We start from the raw sequence: 20,138 nt of genomic DNA on the forward strand, positions 1-20,138 counted from the left end.
ATCTGAAAATCTTGCAAATTGATTTTTTTTTTTTTTCTTATGAAGTCAGGCTGTAGAAATAATCAGTAATAATCTGCCAATGGACAGTTGTGGAAAAACTTTAAAAGATCAAAGTGATCATGCACATCATATCTGCATGTACATTTTCTTGTTTTGTCATGCTGTTATCAAACAAAGCATTTTCCCCTCCCCCCAGTATTTGCCTGTCATTTACATAAATTTTTGTATTAGTTGAGTGGGAATTTGTTTGCATTCCAGGTGGAAAGCAGAGATTTTTCCAATATTGATTTTTTTTAAATGACACCACGAATTGTACATTTTATCTCTATGTACCTGCAAACCAGACCCATTCGTTTCACAAAGTAAAAAGCTTAACTCTAGGTGTCAGCAGTGCAAACTGAATGTGCAGCTCTGAAAAGGAAGTTTTGCTCTGACTCCTCCAGTGCCACCAGAAACAAAGTGCAATAGCAGTTTTGCTGACAGATCCATTAGGGCTGAGGAAGGGAGCCTGCACTTATGCTTAACAGCACAAGTAGGAATTGTAGCATTCTCTTCTTCCACAGTCTTTTTCTAGCTGCACATAAGTGTGTTCTCATTAATGGCATCTAGTAAATAATGGTTAATGTAAAGGAAAGAATGAGGAGGAGATCCATCTCCAAACAGTGCCCACTGTTTCAAATGGGTATGGTTAGCCTTTCATTTCATTTATTGTTAAATGTTTATATTGAGTGGGTGTCCAAAGTGATGAGAGGGCACAGGAAGCTGACTTATTTTTCTGGTTCTAACAGGCTCTATAGACCAGCTAAATTAATGGGATGGATGAAGTTTATGTGACTATTGCTTATACTTGAAGCTGCACAGTAGCAGAAACATTGGGGAAGGAAAGACTTGATTTTCCAGCCTTTAATGCTAGCAATTATGAGAAGTAAATAAAAGCATTTCTGCATTGCAAGTACTGTGGTTATCCTGAAAAACCACATTTCTCAAAAGCACTGACTTATGGCTTTGCATCTCTCAACTTTACAAGGTACTCTCATCTGGATCAAGTGATGCTGTTACGTATACGAGTGAACAGCTGCTTCTTGCTATTCTTGTTGTTCCATAGTCATCACTTATCTGCATGTTTTGCTTTTAATTATGACCTGATGGCATTTGTCATGTAGTTAAGGTATTAAGGTTAAAAGTGTGGCTGTCCTGAATGCGCACAAGTGCGCTCCTGCTGAATTGGATTCTTCTGAAACACAATGAGTCTGCCAGGAGACCACAGAAGTGTTCATGCTACAAAACAGAGGAGTAGTTCAGTTTCCTTGTGTAACACATAATTTTTCCCTCTTCAGATGCTGGAGCTTATTGATAAAAGTCATGTCTCTGATATTTGGTTTTCACCATGTTCCTAAATCTGAAATTTGGTTGGGCCTTCCCTAAACTGCTGTTGCCTCTGAGCTGTTCTTCAGCTAGCAAAACCAGGCAGGACCTTGGAGAAGCACCTCTGTGAGTCATTGAGAATAAAGGTAGCAGAAGCTACGAATGGCATAGTGAAAAACACGAAAGGCACGTGAAGATGCCATGGAGTTGTATGTGGTCTCTGGTAGAGTACACTGTTGTATATCTGTCGTAGAACCTGGGCTGCACTTGAGCTGGTACTTCACTTCTGGAACAAAATTGTCTATGGCAGTAACTTGTTTTGCCCTGGGCACGGTGTCTGAAGGGCTTTAAATACAGCATGTTCTCTCTTAAAGTACATGCAGACATCTAGTCTCCCAGCACATCTATAGGATAAGGAAGCATAGTTACTTTCATATGATATAGAAACTGAAAAGGTTTATTTTACATACATATTCCAGGAAAAGTCTGCCTGCAGTTGATTTCCCAAGCCCCGGGGCCTGGCTCCACCCATAGCACCATCTTCCCTTTTCACAGGCTTTGCTTTCAAAAATATTTTCAAAGAAATTGGCACGGGCAGAGTCGAAAAGGAAAACGATGGGAAGGAACAACCGAGTCCGTTGTCCGGTTTCTGAAGCAGGGCACCAGGTGTCTCACGGGGCAGCCGCTTGCTGGCTCCCCGAGGCGGCGTCCCGGGGCTACCCCGAGCCCTGAGCGGGTGCGGGCCCCGCTGCGGTGCGGGTGCGGGGCCGCGGGCTCGGGCGGGGCCGGCGCGGCATTGGCCGCGGCCGCTGATCTGCATTGACGCCAGCGCGGGCCGGAGGTCAGCGCCGCCGGGCGCTGCATTGGCTCGGCCGGGAGCCGGGGCCGGGAGCCGGGGCAGCGCGGGGGGAGCCGCGGGGCGGGGCGGCGCGGGGCGGGCGGGGCGGCGGAGGGGCCGCGGCCGCGCTGAGGAACATCAATAATAACAAGGTGAGCGCGGCGCGAGGGACGGCGGCTGCGGGGAGCCAGGCATTTCCCTGCTGAGGGATGCAGACACCACGGCCCCGGGAACCAGAGCTCTCGCCGCTGCAGCCCTTGCCGCCGGGATGGGACGCTAGGATCGTTCTCCTTCTACTTCTCGCTCTTTTTAATTTTTCTTGCCCTTTTTTTTTAATTTTTTTAAATTTTTCCCTTCTCGCCGTTTCGCATCACTTCTCTGCCCAAAAAATCAACGGCATCATGGAGGCCCTTTGATGCGTCCGCCCGCCGCGCCGGCTGCCCCCGCGGCTGAGGGAAGCCCTCCGGGCCGTGCCCGATTCCCCGAGGGGGCTCCCCGCGGCCCGGCCCGCCCCTGCCCCGCGGCGCTGAGCCGGGATGCCGCTGCGGCGGCCGGAGAGCCCCGCTGCCGCCTGACGGGGGGCTCTTCCTTCCTTCCGACGACGGGAACCTGAATGTCACCCCCGCGGCGGCCGCCCGCCCGCCCGCGACCGAGGCGGCGCGGGACGTGCCCAGCGCGGCGTGAGGAGCGCAGCCGGCTCCCCGGGGCGGCCGGGCGGGTTTCGCTTTTCGCTGTTATTTTTTAATAAATCGTTGGGTTTTTTGGCCCCAAAGCACACCCCAAAGCGCACCCCCGGCACGGCACAGCGCCGAGTGGGACCGCGAGGAGTGAGCGCGGCTCGGCGGGAGCGCGGACGCGGAGGTGGGGAGCGGCTCCCGGCCCGGTCCCGGGTTAATCGGTAACGCGGAGCAAGCCCGGGTGGAAAATGCGCCGTGCTCCGGGCTCAGGGGAGGAGATGGTGCCGTGCCCCCGGCCGCTCTGAGCGCCGAGCCGACGCCGAGGTGTGTGTGGTTTGGGTGTTTTGTTTTTTTTTTTAAATATATATATATATATTTTTTTTTTTTTGCCTTTTTTTTTGGCTTTTTTGCCTTTTTTTTTCCTCCCCCCCCCTTTTTTTTTTTTTCCCTGCTTTTACAAGAAGGAAAGAAAACGTTATCAAGATTCTCAGATGGCTTAGACAAATTAATAATAATCTGTGAAAATACGAAGTCGACCGGTTCTTGATTTCCCCCCTTCCCTCCCCTCCAGCTCCCCAGCCCACTGCTGAGATTGAGCTAAAAGGACCTGTTTCCTGGAGGACGAGAACAGACACGTTTCTGGTGGTGTAGAAGGGACCGATGGCCATGCTTCAGAGTGTAGCGGAGACGCAGGAGAGAGATTCAACCTGTTAACAAAAAAATTAAGCAGGGGCAAAATATCAACGGGAAGGAAAGATATATATACATATATACACAAGTGTATATATATACAATTTAGAAGTATTCCCCAGGTGGCCACAAAGCATGGGCTGTGTTCCAAGCACCAACCTCTCTGACAGCAGAGTGATCTGTCACAGTAGCAATGAGTCTGAGGAGTACAATTTCCCTCACCAGACCAACACAACCATGTCTCAGCAGCAGCAAGGCAACCCCGTCCCAGGATTATTCATTAAATGCTACAACACATCCACTTATGAGGCGAGGACTAATTCCTCTAAGAAAGACAAGAGGGAGAACAGCCAGAGCATGGAGGCAGAGGCCCAGACCGGCAGATCCAATGTTAAGGTAAAAAGGGTGCTAAACACGAGCACTGTTTCTCTCAGCACAGGAGTTGGCTGTAGCGGTTCAGCCCAAGGAGTCTCCCGGCCGTTGTGCGGGATCTTTTCCTGGCTTGAGCTTTACTTTCGTTTACAAACTAATCAGTGTCTTGGCGACTTTGTAGAGGTACCCAAGCCTCTTTCTTCACTCCAAAAAATGTGTTTTCCTAATTCTGGGAAGGAGAGCGATGTTCATTGTCCTCATGGATCGTTCAGCCGGGTCTGCTGGAGCGCGGGGGTCCGTGCGGCCGCGGTGGGGCCGCGCTGTGCAGGGGGGGATGCGCGGGGCCCCGTGTCGGTGCTGGGCCGTCCCGCGTGGCTGTTCGTGCTTGTCCCCTTTGGAAGCAGGGGCAGATCGCGGTCTGCGAGCTGGGCTGATCACTTTACACCTCTTCCATTTGGAAAGTTGAAGGGAGAGCGGCAGCGTGTTTTGCTCTGGGTACTGATTTACATTAACAACTTGTTGACCTTGTCTGTTGCTGCAAATAGTGTATTTTTTTGCATTTCTTTTTCCCATGTGTTTGCACCCATACTTTTGAGTAGAGGTATGACACAAGCCTGTATGGAGTTGACAGACACATACTGAAAAAAAATTGTGATTTGTGATTATTTTCTTGGAAGTGAGACAGTTAGTGGTTTGGAGTGCTTGTTTGTCTGTTTGCTTTTTATCTGTTTATTTATGGGTTGTACTTTAGCTCCTAATGTTATAGGTTTGGGTTATAACTTTGCTTTTTTTTGGAAACTGTTTTTATTTTGTAAAAATGAGTAGTTGCAAATGTAAGAAAAATCACATTGTAGCAGCCCTGGGGATATTATATAACATGGCTGATCTGTTCTACTTGCTGTGGTAAGAACTGAGATACATATGCTGTAAATATAAAATACAGGTTTGAGATGCAAGTGAGGTGTAGCTGAATGTCAAGTGTTTTGCAGACTAACAGAAATTCTAATGCTTTGTTGCTTTTTTAGGGTTTTTTCTTGCTTATTAAGACAACTTCTAGAGTATTGACCTGGAATAATTTACTTCAGTTATGTGGGTGATTTTCGTTGATTATTTTCCTTCAGATTTAGTAATCTTTGGTCATAGTTTAATAAATTTCATAGTTTAAAAAAGTCTTGAAAATCAGCAGACACTTTGAGAGTAGTGAGCTGGTGAGAAATTAACAATACTTAACACAGAACATGAAGCTGAATGGTGGTGTACTAAACTAAATTTTTGTGTTAACAACACTGCACAGGAAATGAACTTTACGGCCCTGTTCACCACGATAGATGAGCTCACGGCATGTTTAACACAGCAGCCACGCTGAGGAAGCTTAAGTTGTCATCTAAGTCCTGACAATTGTTTTGCTAGCTGTATTTGTAATAGTGATTATAACTGCATGTTACCAAACCTGAATCAAAAGTAGTCTTTTAAAATTTTTGTTCTGTGAATTTGTCTTTTGTGTGATTGTTTAACGGGAAAAATCCCTCAAACCTCTTTTTAGAAACACGTGTGGGAAGCAGTCTTAATTTAGTTAAATTCTGTTGTTCACCTTCAAGAACTTTGTACAAATTCTTGTTACTAGGTTTGGATAATTCAGCCAGACACTATAGGTTGCTGTTGGTTTGTATGCATGCTGTCATCTCATTGACAGTCACTCAGATTTTTATCACTCAGTCACATTTTCTGCCCTTGTCATCACTCTTTAGCACAGTTCTGTGAAAGTTGGGTTCTGAGAAATGAAAATGGAGTTCTGTTTGTGATCAGTTGAATACAAAATCTGTTGCACACATCATGTCTACATTATTTTCATTTGCAAAATCCTGTAATAGCCTTTAGAGCTGTCAGGCAGCGTGGTCTTTCTTTCTCTGCTTTTATCATTAGCATGTGTATTACGATCAGATTTGCAGTGTGAGATAAGTGTGCAGTCTCAGAGATTGTGCTGGAGTGAGGGATCACTGCAGAGCAGTTTTCACAGTGCAGTGAAGTTGTTTGGAAAGAAAGAAAGTGTGAGAAAATTGAAAAGAATGTGCAGGAGCCTGAAATTCCTGAATGCAAAAGGAGCATTGGGCAGGATGTTGTGCTGTTTTGTAATTAAAAGGATTTTTGACTAGAGGAAGAACTGAAAGAGTTAGGGTGCTACTAAGAACCATTGCTACTTCTCAGAGTGTGTAGTACACTCTTTGTGGCCCCAGGGATTCCTTCACACAAACACAAAATGCTACAAACCTGGTGTGCTTTGGGCACTGGTGGTGTCACCCAGAATTTGTGTGAATCACCAGTAATCTGCCTGAATGACATTTTCACTTGGTTTCAAGGTGCTTTAAGTTGTTGTATATTCTCAAATTAAAGCCAACAGAATGCTGTGTTAGAGCTATGAACATAACTTGGCCTGTGTGTAAATTTCACTTTGGCTGGCATTAATGTTAAGTTTATTAAAACAAGTATAATACATAGTGCAATAATATTTACTATTAATATTACTATTACTGAATCAGTTTGCTAGCTATAGTGCACATTTTTCAAGTCAGAAAAAAAAGATTTAAAAGTCCCATGTTAGTTGTAAAATGGCATTATATCTATTGCTAGTTAGCCCCTGACTTACTCTGGTTTTGTGTTCATGTCTTGTTATATCTTTCTCCTGGTCAAATAGCAGAGGATCATTTTCTGGATGGGTGGTGTGAGCATACTGTATTTTGTGAGTTGTATCAATTTATAAACTGTAGCTAAAAAAGTGACGTGTTCTTTTCTAGTATGAGGAACTCTAAATTAATCCACCCAAATTTGCAGAATAATCCTGAAAGTGTGTGTGTGTGTGCGCAGAGGTAAATGCCATAATACCTATTTCTGTTGTGTATGAATATGGTGACAGTACGTGAGAAATGGAAGACCTCTTTTAGGTCATGGCACCTGTATCTCCCTCCTTAATTAGTATTTTCATATGTGGCTTTTATTTATTATTATGAGCATCTTGGATTAAGTGACATATTTAAACAGTGAACGAGCCATGGACACTCTTCCCTTAATTTTCAATGTATTGCCTCTGCAGATTAAACCCTGTACTAGTGAAAGATGAGCAGGATTTGGATGCAAAGACTGGGGTTTGATTATCCAGTGCTACATAAAAATCTCAAGGAAGTTCACTCAAAATTGTGACAGTCTGTCCTTTTCATATATATTAGTTATGATTTCCAGATATTTTTGTAGTTGAATTTGTGATAAAGGTACTTGGATTTATAGAAACCTGCTTAAACACCGTTAGAATAATAACTGTTTAATCCATAACATAAGTGGAGTAAATGCTGAAAGGCATAAGGACTTAATGGGCATTTACTTAGAATTGGCTGGGATATTCATAATCATATGCTATCCCAACATCCTGTGTGTGCGTGGCTCTTCTCCAGCGCATTAATACACACTGTAGCACCTTGATTTTGCTCTGTCATTCTTTTACGTATGTAAGATTTCCTTCCTCTTTCCTTGAGGAACTCTCCCTGTTGGTACATTTAATACAGAAATATGTGCATTTGGGTGCAAGGGGATCAGAGAGTAAATCCATACTTCATTTGTTTGAAATTAAAATTATTCCCAAGTCAGAAGGACCGAATGTGAATTAGTATTTTGATTTATCAGCTGATGTGGGGCAGCCAGTTTAAATCATGTCCCTTCAGCCAGTAAATTTTCTGCATTCAAACCCTGAAATTGCCTGTGAATTTTGCAGTCACTGCAAACCCATGTTGCATAATTCTGCATAGGCTGTATGCTATATGGCACCTGCAGTGCTGAAGTGGATCTCATTTCAGCAGTTAACAGCACGTTATTTAGTCCATTAAGCTGTCTGCTCTTTTCCTCCCTGTCTGGTAATTCCTTTCCCTTGGAACACATGAGCACTCCTTCCCTTTCATACTCCCACACTTTCTGTCCATGCTTCCACTGAGGCCATCCACCCTGTCTTGAATCCTCCCTGTTCCCACTGAAACTGTCCTCAATCATTTCCCCGACAAACTTCCCATCACCATTTACCTCCCACTTCCACTGACGTCAGCTCTCCTGTACAGAGATCCTTGCTTGCACTGAGAGGATCCTTCCCACGCTGAGATACATGAACTTTTCTCAGTCTTTAGGGCTCCAGACTTTCACACTGATACTTTTAATGCTGTTGTTGTAAGGCATGAACCCATTCTCCAGGGGATGGGAGTCTAATTTTTAAATTGTATGAAGTGAAGTGGTATAGTAACATGAGAACTGGGCTCATATTTAGGTCTAATTTTTATCTTTTTAAATTTCCTGTTGTTTGTTATGTAAATTGGAAAAAAACCAAACTATAAATCACTCACAGTATATAGATGGCTGCACTACAAAGACAGCATAAGCTGTGGTACCTCTTCTCAGCATGCAAACCAACTCATGCAGAATGTGTCACTGCATCTGAGGGCAATTCTTGGTGTGACTGAGATGAGCAAGGTTAGACCCTGAAATTTTTGGAGTATTTACTGTTGGTAAAAACTTCACTGAAACTCAGCTGAAAATTCTTGTGCCTTTTCTGTTGTTCTTTAGTGCTGCTGTCTGAGTTTTCTCTGTGTCTTTTCCCTGGCCATTTCATGTAGTTAAGTACTAAACTTTTCCTTTTTTGCCACCTGAATCTATCGATAGAGGAAGTATTAAAACCAAGCCTTTATTTCTGCTGTTCTAGACATTTTTCTTATTGTGTTTTACCTTTTGTATTATTAATTGCATGGCTCAGATTGAAGTGTAAGTACATTTACAGTGAGCAATTTTCTACTTGTAGAGTGTACTTATAAGCCAGGCAGAATAACAGGAGGTGAGGTATTAATGAGTTTTTACCATTCCCAATATTACGTGTGGTGTGAAATTCCAATGCAAGTTAACAAATTGCCTTGCTATTTAAGATACCAGCAATTCAGATTTTACATCCAAAATGCTAAGTTTAAGTATAAGATATGAAATGGTTACACCTGCTTGCAAATAGTTCTCATTCAATGAAGTGTAGGTTGGAGGATGCTTACAATCTATGTGACAATTAAGAATGTCTTATTAAGAAAGTTGTTCATGATTCATTTGAATCAAAGAAAAGATACTGTTTGGAAACTGTTTTGTTTTCCATTTTGCATGCTTTAATATTTGTTCCTCGTGTTCAAGTAAATGTCCATATCAAGAAAGGAAGAGGTATTTGAATGAGAATTATTTTTAACATCCATTGAAATTGTTATATCCAGCAGTCGCCACTACCAACAGTGATAAATAGCTGTTTTGTTTTAGTATTATATGAACATTTGTTCACCTCTCTTGGCTGTCACATTGAGAAAGGACTACAGAATTGGCTTACTTAAGCAATGGTAACAATACACTGAAAATATTACACTTTTTGAGCAGTTGGAATCTCAGCTGACTTTCAAATGCGTCCTCAAAGAAGAAATAAGTATTTTGAGATATGGATAGCTAAAGATTTTGTAGCTCTCAGCAAAAAGTGAAAGAAGCTTAAAGGAAATATGATAATGAGCAGAATGGCCTCAAGGTGAAATGGTTTGAATACAAGATTTACATTGTCATTTTATCAGGGGGGCACAGAAGCACCTGCACACGTAGGAGAACAATTTAGCATTGTGTTCTATTTTGGTGGTGTATATGGATATAATATGCCCACATGTAAACTGCTTTACCAGCCATGGATGGAATTAAAACATTGTTAGCTATGTTTCCAAGGTTGCACACAGAGCGTGATTTCATGTCCCAAGCTCAATTTTCCATGTGAATTTCAGTGTTTTTATATATAAGACCCATTCATCCAGTGAAGTTTCAGAAGGAATTGGCTTGGTCCTGTGGCATTCTACACATTGCTATCTGCTCTTTGGGCAAAATAATTAGGTATCATCATTTAACTGTAATTTAGATTGGCACGGGATGACAAGATACAAATTGGATATCTTTAATGTGCATGACATACTAAATAGTTTTATTGCCCAGAGTCAGATTTTTAAGTTTCAAAGGCACCGAGGAAGTGATGTTTAAGTCCTCTGCTTTGCAAAAAGATTTCGGCATTCAGCCCTTTTTAGGTTCTTTCTTGATACCCTCTTTAGGGCCAAAATGTAATAAATGATAGTGTTACACTCACTGTGAAGTTAAATAGTGGAGTCTCTAATTTGTGCGTTCTTCCAGACCATTCTCTTTTGCTCTGGGTTGTACTGTTGGCCTCACATCAAACTCCCAGGCCCTTTTCTTCTCTTTCTTGTAAAATCTGTAACTCTGTCACTCTGCATAAAGTAAAAGGCTTACCATTGTGTAAGCCAGCTCCCACATGTATGGCTTTGTTCCAGGAGAAAGGAAGAGAGCTAGAACCTGCTTTTTGACATGGAAATGTGTTGACATAAATTAGGTTATGTCTGTTTTGAATGTGGTAGACAAGATAATTTGAGATGGGTTTTGATAGTGTTTTCAATGTTCAAAGGTAGTCTGCAGATATATGTAGAGAGTTAATGTTCCTTGCATGTCAGAAGAGCTTGGAATGAAAAAGGAATATTCAAGATTTAAAAGCAGTTTTGGGAAGAAAATGTTGCTCATGAAAAAGACTGATTCCAGCATGAGGGACTCAAATAAGGATTCCCACCCTTGCCTGGAGTGGCAGGAAACGTGGCTTTTGGTTCTGCCACTTTATTACCTGATAGACAATTTTTGAGCACCAGATCCTGAGAAATTGGGATAACATATTTTTGTTGGTGTAAAGAAAATCTCTTTGTTGGCCAGATGGGTCTTTCATTTCTGAGTGAGCTAAACTGATACTATTTCAAGAATTTTTAAAAATCAGGATATATATTAATCAGTTTGTTAAATAATATTTTAACATATTGAGGCATGTCTGTTTCTTTGTTGGAAATGAGAACTTTTTTTTTTTGCAAAAACAGAATTATTTTGCATGTTAATTTGAAAGTTGCATAGGAAACCAAACATTTTATATGCCTTTGTCAAGGAAGATGTATTTTGCTTTGTAAATCAAACATTTTATATAGTGAAATGATCAGTTTATTGGTCTTGTTATGGGGAAAATGGTGACGTTAAAATCTTTTCTTTGTGTTTTAGACTTCCCAGTTTCCTAAGTAAATCCATACAAAGAAAACATAGAATCACTGGACAAATATGAAAGAATGGCATCCTCTACTTCCCATTGTTTTCATTTTGAGTTAGCAGTGACCTTTAGCTCCCTGCTGGGATATGGTGGAAACTTCACGAGGCCCCATCTTATTTGCCACTAAAAGACAACTTATTTTTAAAGTTACACATTTACTACCCTCTTCTGCCTTTGAGTCTGAGATTATGTTATCTCTAATAAAATTTAAGCAGAAAAAAAAACCTTAGTAAGTGATTGGCAAAGTAAACCTTCTTTATAATAATTTTATTTAAAAAAAATACCTTTAGCTAATTTGTTAATTGAAGAACAACAAAAGAACCTTGATCTGCACTGAAAGCAATTTTCCTGTATTTAGGAGTAGCTACACTTCTGCATCATCAGAAAGATGTTCCTCATTCACACTGAGTTATCAGGGTTGTGGCTCTTCTGACACTGAGGTGTAGAGCTCTGTTTTACAGCAGTGGTTTTAATTCCAGGTTTAAATGCACAAACATATCTGTGGGATGTGTAGGTAGGTCAAAATCAATGTTGAGCTGAGATGATTTTTTTTTTTTTTTTTTTTTTTTTTTTTTTTTTTTTTTTTTTTTTTTTTTCATTCCTTCATAACTTTTCATAAGTTTGGTGAGAAATTCCACAAATGGTTGAGGACAGCCACACCTATTACTCTGGTAACTTGAAGCAGAAATGATGTGTCCTGCACACATTTTAACTGCCTGGTAAAAACTGCACTTTTCCATGAGCTTTAACTCAAAGATAAATATTTCAGCACAGGATGAGTATCAGAGTGTAGGTCCATAAATACTGGAATCCAGAGCTTGTACTAAAGTGTTGATGGCACTGGGATTGCTAGCAAGATATCTGCTTTTTATTTTTCAAACCAAAGCAAAGTATTACTTTCAAATACCGAAGAGATTTATTAGTGGGCCAAATTGTTACTAAAACGACACTCGTTCAACCCTGTTAAGATCTTTGAGAGTGATGACTCATGAGGTTAAAACCTTAAATTTCTAAGCATTCAAAAGGATTTTTTCCCCACGTATTTGTACCTGTGTTGTTGTTCACTCACATCTGAGGATCATTCTGTAAGCAGTGATGCAGCAGGATCCAGACTTGCCCTGGTTAGTGTGTCCTGCCTGGCCAACTTGCTGTCTGTTTCCACTTGGATGCCTGCTGTGAATTCTGTGTCCTGCAGGATCAGGGCCACCATGTACCCAGAACACAAGAGCTGCACTCAGACCAAGCTGTGTCCAACTGTGCAGGGCTTTGTCTCCAGCCCTCAGCAGAGTGTGCTTTGGAGAAAGATGCAAGGGATCTATTTAAAGGTACAAAACTGTGAAGAGTTCTTCATGTTCCTCTTCTGGCTTTAGTCTGAACATACTGATTTACATTTCATTTTTTGCCATTTTGGCATGTAATTTGATACCAATATTTTAGTTTTATGTCTCCAAAACTTGGTTGGTGAGTGCAATGAAAAATTGTACTCTTAAGTAGAATTTGTGAATGGAAAATTAATTTCCAAACCAGTGTTAGCACATACTTAACGCTGCAACACCACCAATGTGAATGGTTGATATATTTGTTTCTGCAGATACTGTTACAGGGACCACAAACAAACAATGAAAGAGTTTAGGAGAAAGCGGGGGACGTGAATGGAAACTAAATATGGGTTTGCATTCTGAAGAGGACTTCACGACCAGGGTAGCTAGGTTTTTTTCCATGCATAGGTCAGTGTGTCCTCCAGATGAAAAAACCTGAGGGTAAAATTGATATTTTAGAGGAATTAAACATTTCAAAGCCAGACAGAGGGGGTTTTGCAAACCCAAACAGCTTTTGTTTCGTTAACAAAAGGAAGAATAAGTCCTGTGAACTCAGACACTGCTTCATGCTTCCATTGATGCTACTGGAACTTTTCCTTTACTTAATACTTGGGGTTTTCTTTTTTGTCTTTGGCAGGAATGATCTGCTTTCTGCAGAATTTCAGATGAAAGGGCTGTTCTGCTCCTACTGTCAATCAGTGATGGTATTGCATGTCTTCAGTTCTGGAGGTGGTGGTCTTGTTCCTTGCTGTGCAGTGCTGTGGAGCTGAGATCTGTCAGGAGAACAGTCAGCTCCAATTCTGTGGCACTGCTGTCCCTCACAGCCCCTAAGCCTACCAATGGCACTTCTTCCCTCAGCAGATAATGTCACATTCTGCCTCTTCCAAAGTAGGGAATATTTTACTATGGGGCAGCTACTTACTTTTTAAGAGTTTTCTGAAAATTTATTGCATGTTACAGCTCTTTAAAATGAATGTATTAGAGCAGTAGCAGTGGGAACCAAGTTTTATCCAAAAAGCAGTTGCCTTTGACAGTGGTACCTAGTAGGAAAAACCAGATTGTTGGAGATAAGAGAGATTTAGCTTTTATGATCCTTGTTCATCCTACCTAAAACTCATTGAACTAATGAAGTTGCTCAGTGAGGAAGCTGACCCATCCCTCTCCCCCTTGGCTTTGGTGAGAAGGGCAGAGGTAATGTCTGTCTGTCCGTGAAGGACAGGCAGTAGTGGCAGCCTGCTGCTTTGGTAGCAAATAATAAAAAAAGAAAATTTGTTGGGCATTCTATACTTTTGGTTCTGAGAGCTAAATACTGATGTATCAGCTTATGATAGTTTTCTGAGAAACATAATTCTGCTGTCACTGTTTGTAAGTTGGATTTTTTTTTTTCCCAAGACAGTTGAAAGGGTTTTTTTTCCTTGTTTGTTTGTAGCAGTGCAGAGCCTCAGAGTTTGTGTGGGAGTGGGGCAGAGGGAGCAAGCCCTGCCAGTGGTTGGTGAGAGGTGTGGGAAGTCCAGAGGCTTGTCACATCCTCAGACTTAGCCTCTGGTCACAGTGTGACCATGGGAACATTGCCAACCACCAAATTTTCAGAGAAGCGTGACTGAAGTTCACATTTTCTAAAAAGCTAAGCTCTCTTATGAATTACTTAAAGTGAGATTTGTAGCTGGACTGTCAAAAAAAAACAAGCTGAAATTGCAATCTCTTATTTTGCAAATTAAACTAAAAGCAACTTATTTTTGGTGGTTACATAGCTCTGAAGTTTTTCTGCTAACTTTATCTTGGCTGTTGTGATTGCTGAGAGCTCTTACAAGGCTCTCTTGTGCTCTGGGCAATATAAACTCTCTCCTGCTGTGCCCTGCTAAGTTTGTGGGACACTGTCCTTGGGGTAGTTTTTGCTTTGTGGGGTAACCTTGTTTGGTTGTTTTACAAAGTCTAAGACTGGAAATGAAACAGACCTGGTGCAGGGTCAGGGAATGGCAATCTTTTCCTCCATTTCTTCTGAGAGCCTCTGAGCTGTGCTAGGAAGCGCAGGCTGTGGGTGTTAAGAGGTAGCTGTGATTTTCACCCTTTTCCTGGGTGCACAGGATTTATTGTGGGTTAGGATGCAGTGATACAATGCACTGCTCTGTCAGTCCCTCTGAAATTAAACCGAGGCCAGTGGAGAGTGTGAGTGGTGGGGTCCAGCACTTGCAAGGCTCAGAGGTCTCTGTGAGATATGGTTTAGTTGCAGAAGTCCCAGTTGTCTCCACAGGGATATTTACCTAGTTATGGAAAAGTGATTTGTCCTAAGAAGTTGAGAAACCTCATAAATTCTCCCATCATCAGTTTGAACAAGGACACAGTCTTCCTCAGTCTGTTGTTTTCTCAAGTGTGTGTTTAGCAGTGAGGCCGTGTAGTCTCTTGCCCTTTCTCCATGGATGACCTGCAAAGAAGAACTATCAACCCCCTTCAGGAAACCTGATGCTTTTGGTCAATGGCCCCTTACATTTTTTCCCCAGCTGACTGATATTCCAGCTGACTGATCAGAGAAGTACCCACAGCTGCATCCACTTGTTAGGATTTGCTGTGCCAGGGCTGTTCCATTCCAGGATAAAGGTACCAAGGAAAGGAGTTGTGTTGGACTCACCTGAAAGCTGAGCAGCGCTTCCCTGGCTGTGGCCAATCACTTTGGCTACTTTGGCATCTGGTTTCCACTTACTCCTGTAACAGTATGCTCAGTAAATACTCATGTGAAATATTACCTGGGAATCTCTAAATGCTTGACTACTATTGCTTCCTGCCACTTTGTAAGAGGTGCAAAGATTTGTACCATCAGGGCGTCCCAAGACAGCAGGTAGAATTTCTAAGAGATTCTTTTAAAGGAGGGTCCTTTAGCCCATCCTGAAATAGTTTAATGATTTTTTTTTTTAAGGCAAACCAATAAGACAATCATGTAGAGAAAAAAGCATGACAAAGGATTGCCGGGGTGAAGGGATTATGGCTTACAGCATAATAATGCTTTTGCTGGGTGTTGCAAGAGGTCTTCGTATCCTTAAGAGTCTGAGTTAGGTTTGGGAAACTTTGACCTCTGTACTGAGGAATGATCTGAGGCCAGCAGTATTAATTTGTTTAAACACAAGTTCTTAAACACAGAATAATTGATTGCTATAACTACAGATACTTTTGGCCTAGAACAGACATGAGCAGACTGTCCAAGGGCTATATCAATATGTACACGATGTTTGCCAATTAGCTTGTGGTTAATTTAAGTAGAATACAACCCCCTGACTTAGTAAACCCTCAACTGTGGCAGCTCAGCCACAGCTACTTGTCCTCACCCCAGCACCACTCTCAGCCTGGCAGCATTGTAAAACAGCATTGCCTTTAACATGCAGAGTTTCTCTGCAGTGATGTGTAGCACTGTACTGCAGAGAAAAGTCTTTTCAGTGTCTCTTATAGGAGGCCTGATCTGGTTTTAGAAGAAGCAGGACTTCAGTAATAAATCTGATCTCCTGAAACATGAGTTGGAAGTTGTAGCTCCTGTCAGCAGGTTCACTCTATGATGTATTGTGGAGCCTTGGCTGCAAAGAAGCTGTAGCCTGCAGTTAATGAGCTGTTCAAAGTAGCTGTGAAATTGTCAACTTAATTAAGCCAAGTTTAGTTACCAGCCTTCTTTCAAAGATTTTGTGTGAAGAAGTAGGCTCTGGAACTGCCCAGCTATGCACTGTAGGAAAGTGCTCTATGCTTTTCTGAACTGAGAAATTAAGAGCTCATGTGGTAAGAGAGAGTGTTATTTTGCAAAGTGTTTAAAGAGAGCCCCTGGCTGTCCCAGCATTTTGGGGAGCTTCATAGTTATTTCCATTTTTAGATGGTTAAAAAGCATAAGCACTCTAAAACAGTGTATTGCAGCTCCTGTGTGATTTTGATTGAAGATCTGTATTTTTTAAACCTTTTCTTAAATGATCATACATGTGCAATTCTTTTAATTCTTATCTGTTTCTTTATAAAATAATGGATATTTATTTTTGTGCTTTGTCTGGAGTACCTTTCTCTCCTGACAATATAGAAAATTTAATCTGAGCACTACTAAAACTCCACCTGAAGTGGAGACTGCAGTTCAGTTAGCTGGGTTTCTTCAGTTTGTCCTTGGAGAAAGAGTAAATACTCTTGCAGACATTTGCAAACTTCTTCTTCCCATGACCTTGAAAGGACCCATCAGATGTTACAGAAACAAGTGTTTAGAGTCTTAGCTGCTGAGGCATCTCCTCTCACCTCACTGTCAGTTATTGCAATGGTCTGTTCTTCAGGAGATTTCTTACTGACATAAGTAGGGTAAAGTTCTCTTCTAACTACAGCAGTACGGATACTACTGTGCTTGTTGCAGCATTGTTTGTGCCATTTGAGAGTAAAAATACAATGGCACAGCTTTTTCCACAACAGAAAGCTTTCCTGTATTTCTTGACATGTGGAACTATACTTAGGGCACCTTTAGGTGAAGTCTTGATACAGTCAAGGAAAGGACTATATGAGGAATGTTACCTAGTTAGAAATATCAGTGAGAGATATGGGTTTTCATTATATTTTATTTTGGAAAAGATCTCTGTTATGGATATAGTGATAGTGGGTAGAGGGAAGAAGCATGCTTTTGTTAGAATAACTTTTTTCAGCTGAAGAGCTGCTATAAAGTATACCAGCAAAACCAGTTTTGCTAATGTTAGCTCCATTTGCAATAAGAAGGTTTCCCAGGACATTTGTGTTATTCTTGTGCCAGGAATTTAGGACTGTGCAAGTGAAATGGAAGTGAAGTGAGCACATGGAGCCTTTTGCTCCTTGTTGAGCCTTTGAACTGTAATAGTTTCTGGCAGCTGATGCCTTTGGGCCACTTGCCTGCTTTTATGAGGCCTTTACAGCCAGCACTGCTAGCAGTGAGAGCTCCAAGGAACTCTGCAAGCATGCTGAATGCTGCCACCAAACTGATGCTTTTTTGGAATTTTACCTCTTTTGGACAGACAGATTTAACAGGAAATGGTTTGGCTGAGGTGTGAAATCATGATGTGAATATTTGTAAAGCTTTGGGAAGAAAAGGTAATTTTTGTCAGCAAGACTTTGTAGGCGAGACCAGGCAGTAGAACAAACAGAGGAGGGAACAGTCCTTGAATTAGGACAAATAAATGATTGTTAATGGCCTTTGTCCTCTGTTGCTGTTTGTTTGCCTTTTGCTATAGGACACTGCTCTTCAGAACAGGCTGTAAGTGGCTCTGCATTCTGTGACTTCAGGTTATTAAGGAAAAGCTGAAGTATCAGTTAATTAATTGTATTGCTTAGGACCAACTTAATGTTAATAACTATGTGATAGAATGATTCTAGATTTATGTTTGAGTATGGGACAAGTACGTATAATAATACATACCATAAGTATGGAAGAGACTGAATCATCAGGTGTGATTTGGTGACAATTTGATTGTCATGCCAAATGGTGGCAATTTGTGATAGAAATGTTGTCACACAACAGCTGCCTCTGTACCAAAGCCCCCATTTTACTGTTTCTGCTTAACCTTCTGGCTTTGTCATCCGTGGTGGTCGGTAGTTTTTCTTTAACTTGTTCAATCACACATAGTGCAAGTTTCTTCCTTCAGCCCCGTTTCTTCTTTTTGCCACTTTTTACCTTCAACTGCCATTTTCATGTTTCCAATGCTCATAAATGCATCTTTCTATAATTTTGGGGAATTGCAAACATTGTGTGTCCTCTCACTGACAAAGCTGATGTCAACTCCTCTGAGCACTTTTTTTTCATGAAGTACTTTTGTGGGTGAAGGTCTTTGAGGAAGGTCCAGCTTCTTCCCAGCCTCTGGCATATGACAGTATCCTGGAAATGGCAGAATCCTGCTTACAAAGAGGCACAGCTAGTAAACAGATATCTCCCTGAAAATCTTTATTTAGTACACACAGTGTACTCTTAATCATTTGCAGCAAGGTCAATAGTCCTTAAAGGGCCATTATTATAAATCAATCTGATACTGGAGGAGTATTTTCATAGATGTGTACACAAACACAAATAAACCAGTAATTTTCTTCCCTAACTTCAGCTAAAATGCAGTACACTTCTGATCTGCTGTACTAGAAAAATTTTTTTTTTTCATCTTTCACAAAGCTTTCAAAACTGCAGTGCTGTTCTATGCTTAAAATGTTTTCTGTAATGACATTTTAAATTGCAGGTGTGTTCTTGTGTTGCTTAACAGAAGGAAGTAATATTGTGGGGAAAAAGAATTTTGTTTTTCATAGCACAAAACATAAATAATCAGTTGATGGGTAAATTGCTTGATTGTAGATTGTGGACATGAATTTTAGTTGTTTAACAATGAATAGAAACTGTCATAATTGACACTAATCTTGGACTCCTAGTTTTATTTGGCTGGTGCTGACACAATTTCTTAATAAAAATTAGACATTTTTCATCTATTTTTGTAACCATGTCAGTTCAGATACTTGCTGTATAAAGGGAATATCTGCATGAATAGTTGTGATCAAACTGAACTTTGATCTGAAATGGAAATTGATTTTTCTTCTTACTAGGAATACTTACCAAAGTATTGAAGCTCAAGCTGGTTTTGTGACAGCTTTTTTTTTTTTTTTTTTTGGCAAGGACTGAGTGAAAGAAATTGTTACTTTTCCTCCAGATATACTCCCAATAACTGCCATAATTCCCATTTTCTTCATGGGATCAAGTTCACTGTGTTTCTAATGCAATTAAATGTTCTTTTATATGTTTAATATCCATTCTTTCTTGCACTTGCAGAGTTGGTGACCATTACTGAAAGGTGGCCCACAAGTGCTGTTTTGTTTATGGAGCTTCACCCAGGAGCCTCCTTCTCTGATCTGGGGCTACAAACTGGTCCTCTTTGTTTTCTTTTGGGTAGTGTGAAAAGACAGACCTGACTCTCATCTGGCTTGCATTGAAGGTGGGGTGATATTTCATTTAAGTGACGCTCTGCAAGTAAACCAGAGCCATGTGCAGGACTTGGAGTTGAAGCCTCTTGCCCCTGTCTCTGTACCCACATTCTGGAGCCCAGGTTTGTGTGTTGTGGGGAAGCTCTGGGGAACCTCAGGAGTTGTTTCTTTTACACTTCATCATCTTCCAGTTCAGTCCATGGAAAACAAACCTAAACTCTAATTACTGTGTCTGTTTTATTTTTTGCTCTTTAAATTTTCTTTGCCTTTTTTTATAGCATCCTTCCAAAATGTGTTGCCCTCTATAAACGTTAGGCTATTTAATTTTTTAAGCTCATGACAATGTTGTTCCACAGATCATACATTTGCATTTTCAGGGTAAACACCTTCCAACCAGAAACTAAGCAAGCTCAGTCTTTTGTGGTCCACTCTGTCCTCATATGCCCTGGGATCAGGAGTCCCTTGCCTGTTTTCGTGTCACTCACTCGATGCTGTTTCACACTTGGTTTACATCTTTGGGTCAGCACTTCCTTGCTTTTTGGAAATACTCCTCTCTTTAGAGAAAGCAGTTGCTTGATTCTAACTGCTCTTAGTCAAACAACAGATTTTTAGGACTACTGAGTAGGTCTTTTTAAATTTTACAATCCTTCCCCAGAGAAGGTTAGCATCATAGAATTAAAATTACCTCGAAGCAACTTAGCAGCAGCAAATCTAGCACAGATAAACAAAGAGGGCTGTTGGGGAAAGGCCTTCAGTATTTCCAGCCATCG

General features: G+C 41.2%; 1 protein-coding gene across 4 annotated transcripts in view; it reads left to right on the forward strand.

Annotated features, from left to right (window-relative positions):
- Nucleotides 1–20,138, forward strand: part of PDE8A (phosphodiesterase 8A) — a 155,851-nt gene that overhangs the window by 22,707 nt on the left and 113,006 nt on the right. For 3 of the 4 annotated variants that reach the window (XM_053988311.1, XM_053988310.1, XM_053988312.1), the window contains exon 1: nt 3,386–3,966. The exons of the other annotated variant lie outside the window; for it this stretch is intronic. In XM_053988311.1, the coding sequence (XP_053844286.1) occupies nt 3,706–3,966 (261 nt within the window). In that variant the 5' untranslated portion in view covers nt 3,386–3,705. Of the gene's footprint in view, nt 1–3,385; nt 3,967–20,138 lie in introns of those variants that run through there. 4 annotated transcript variants of the gene reach the window in all.

Source organism: Vidua macroura, chromosome 12, assembly GCF_024509145.1.
Source record: "Vidua macroura isolate BioBank_ID:100142 chromosome 12, ASM2450914v1, whole genome shotgun sequence".
Taxonomy (NCBI): domain Eukaryota; kingdom Metazoa; phylum Chordata; class Aves; order Passeriformes; family Viduidae; genus Vidua; species Vidua macroura.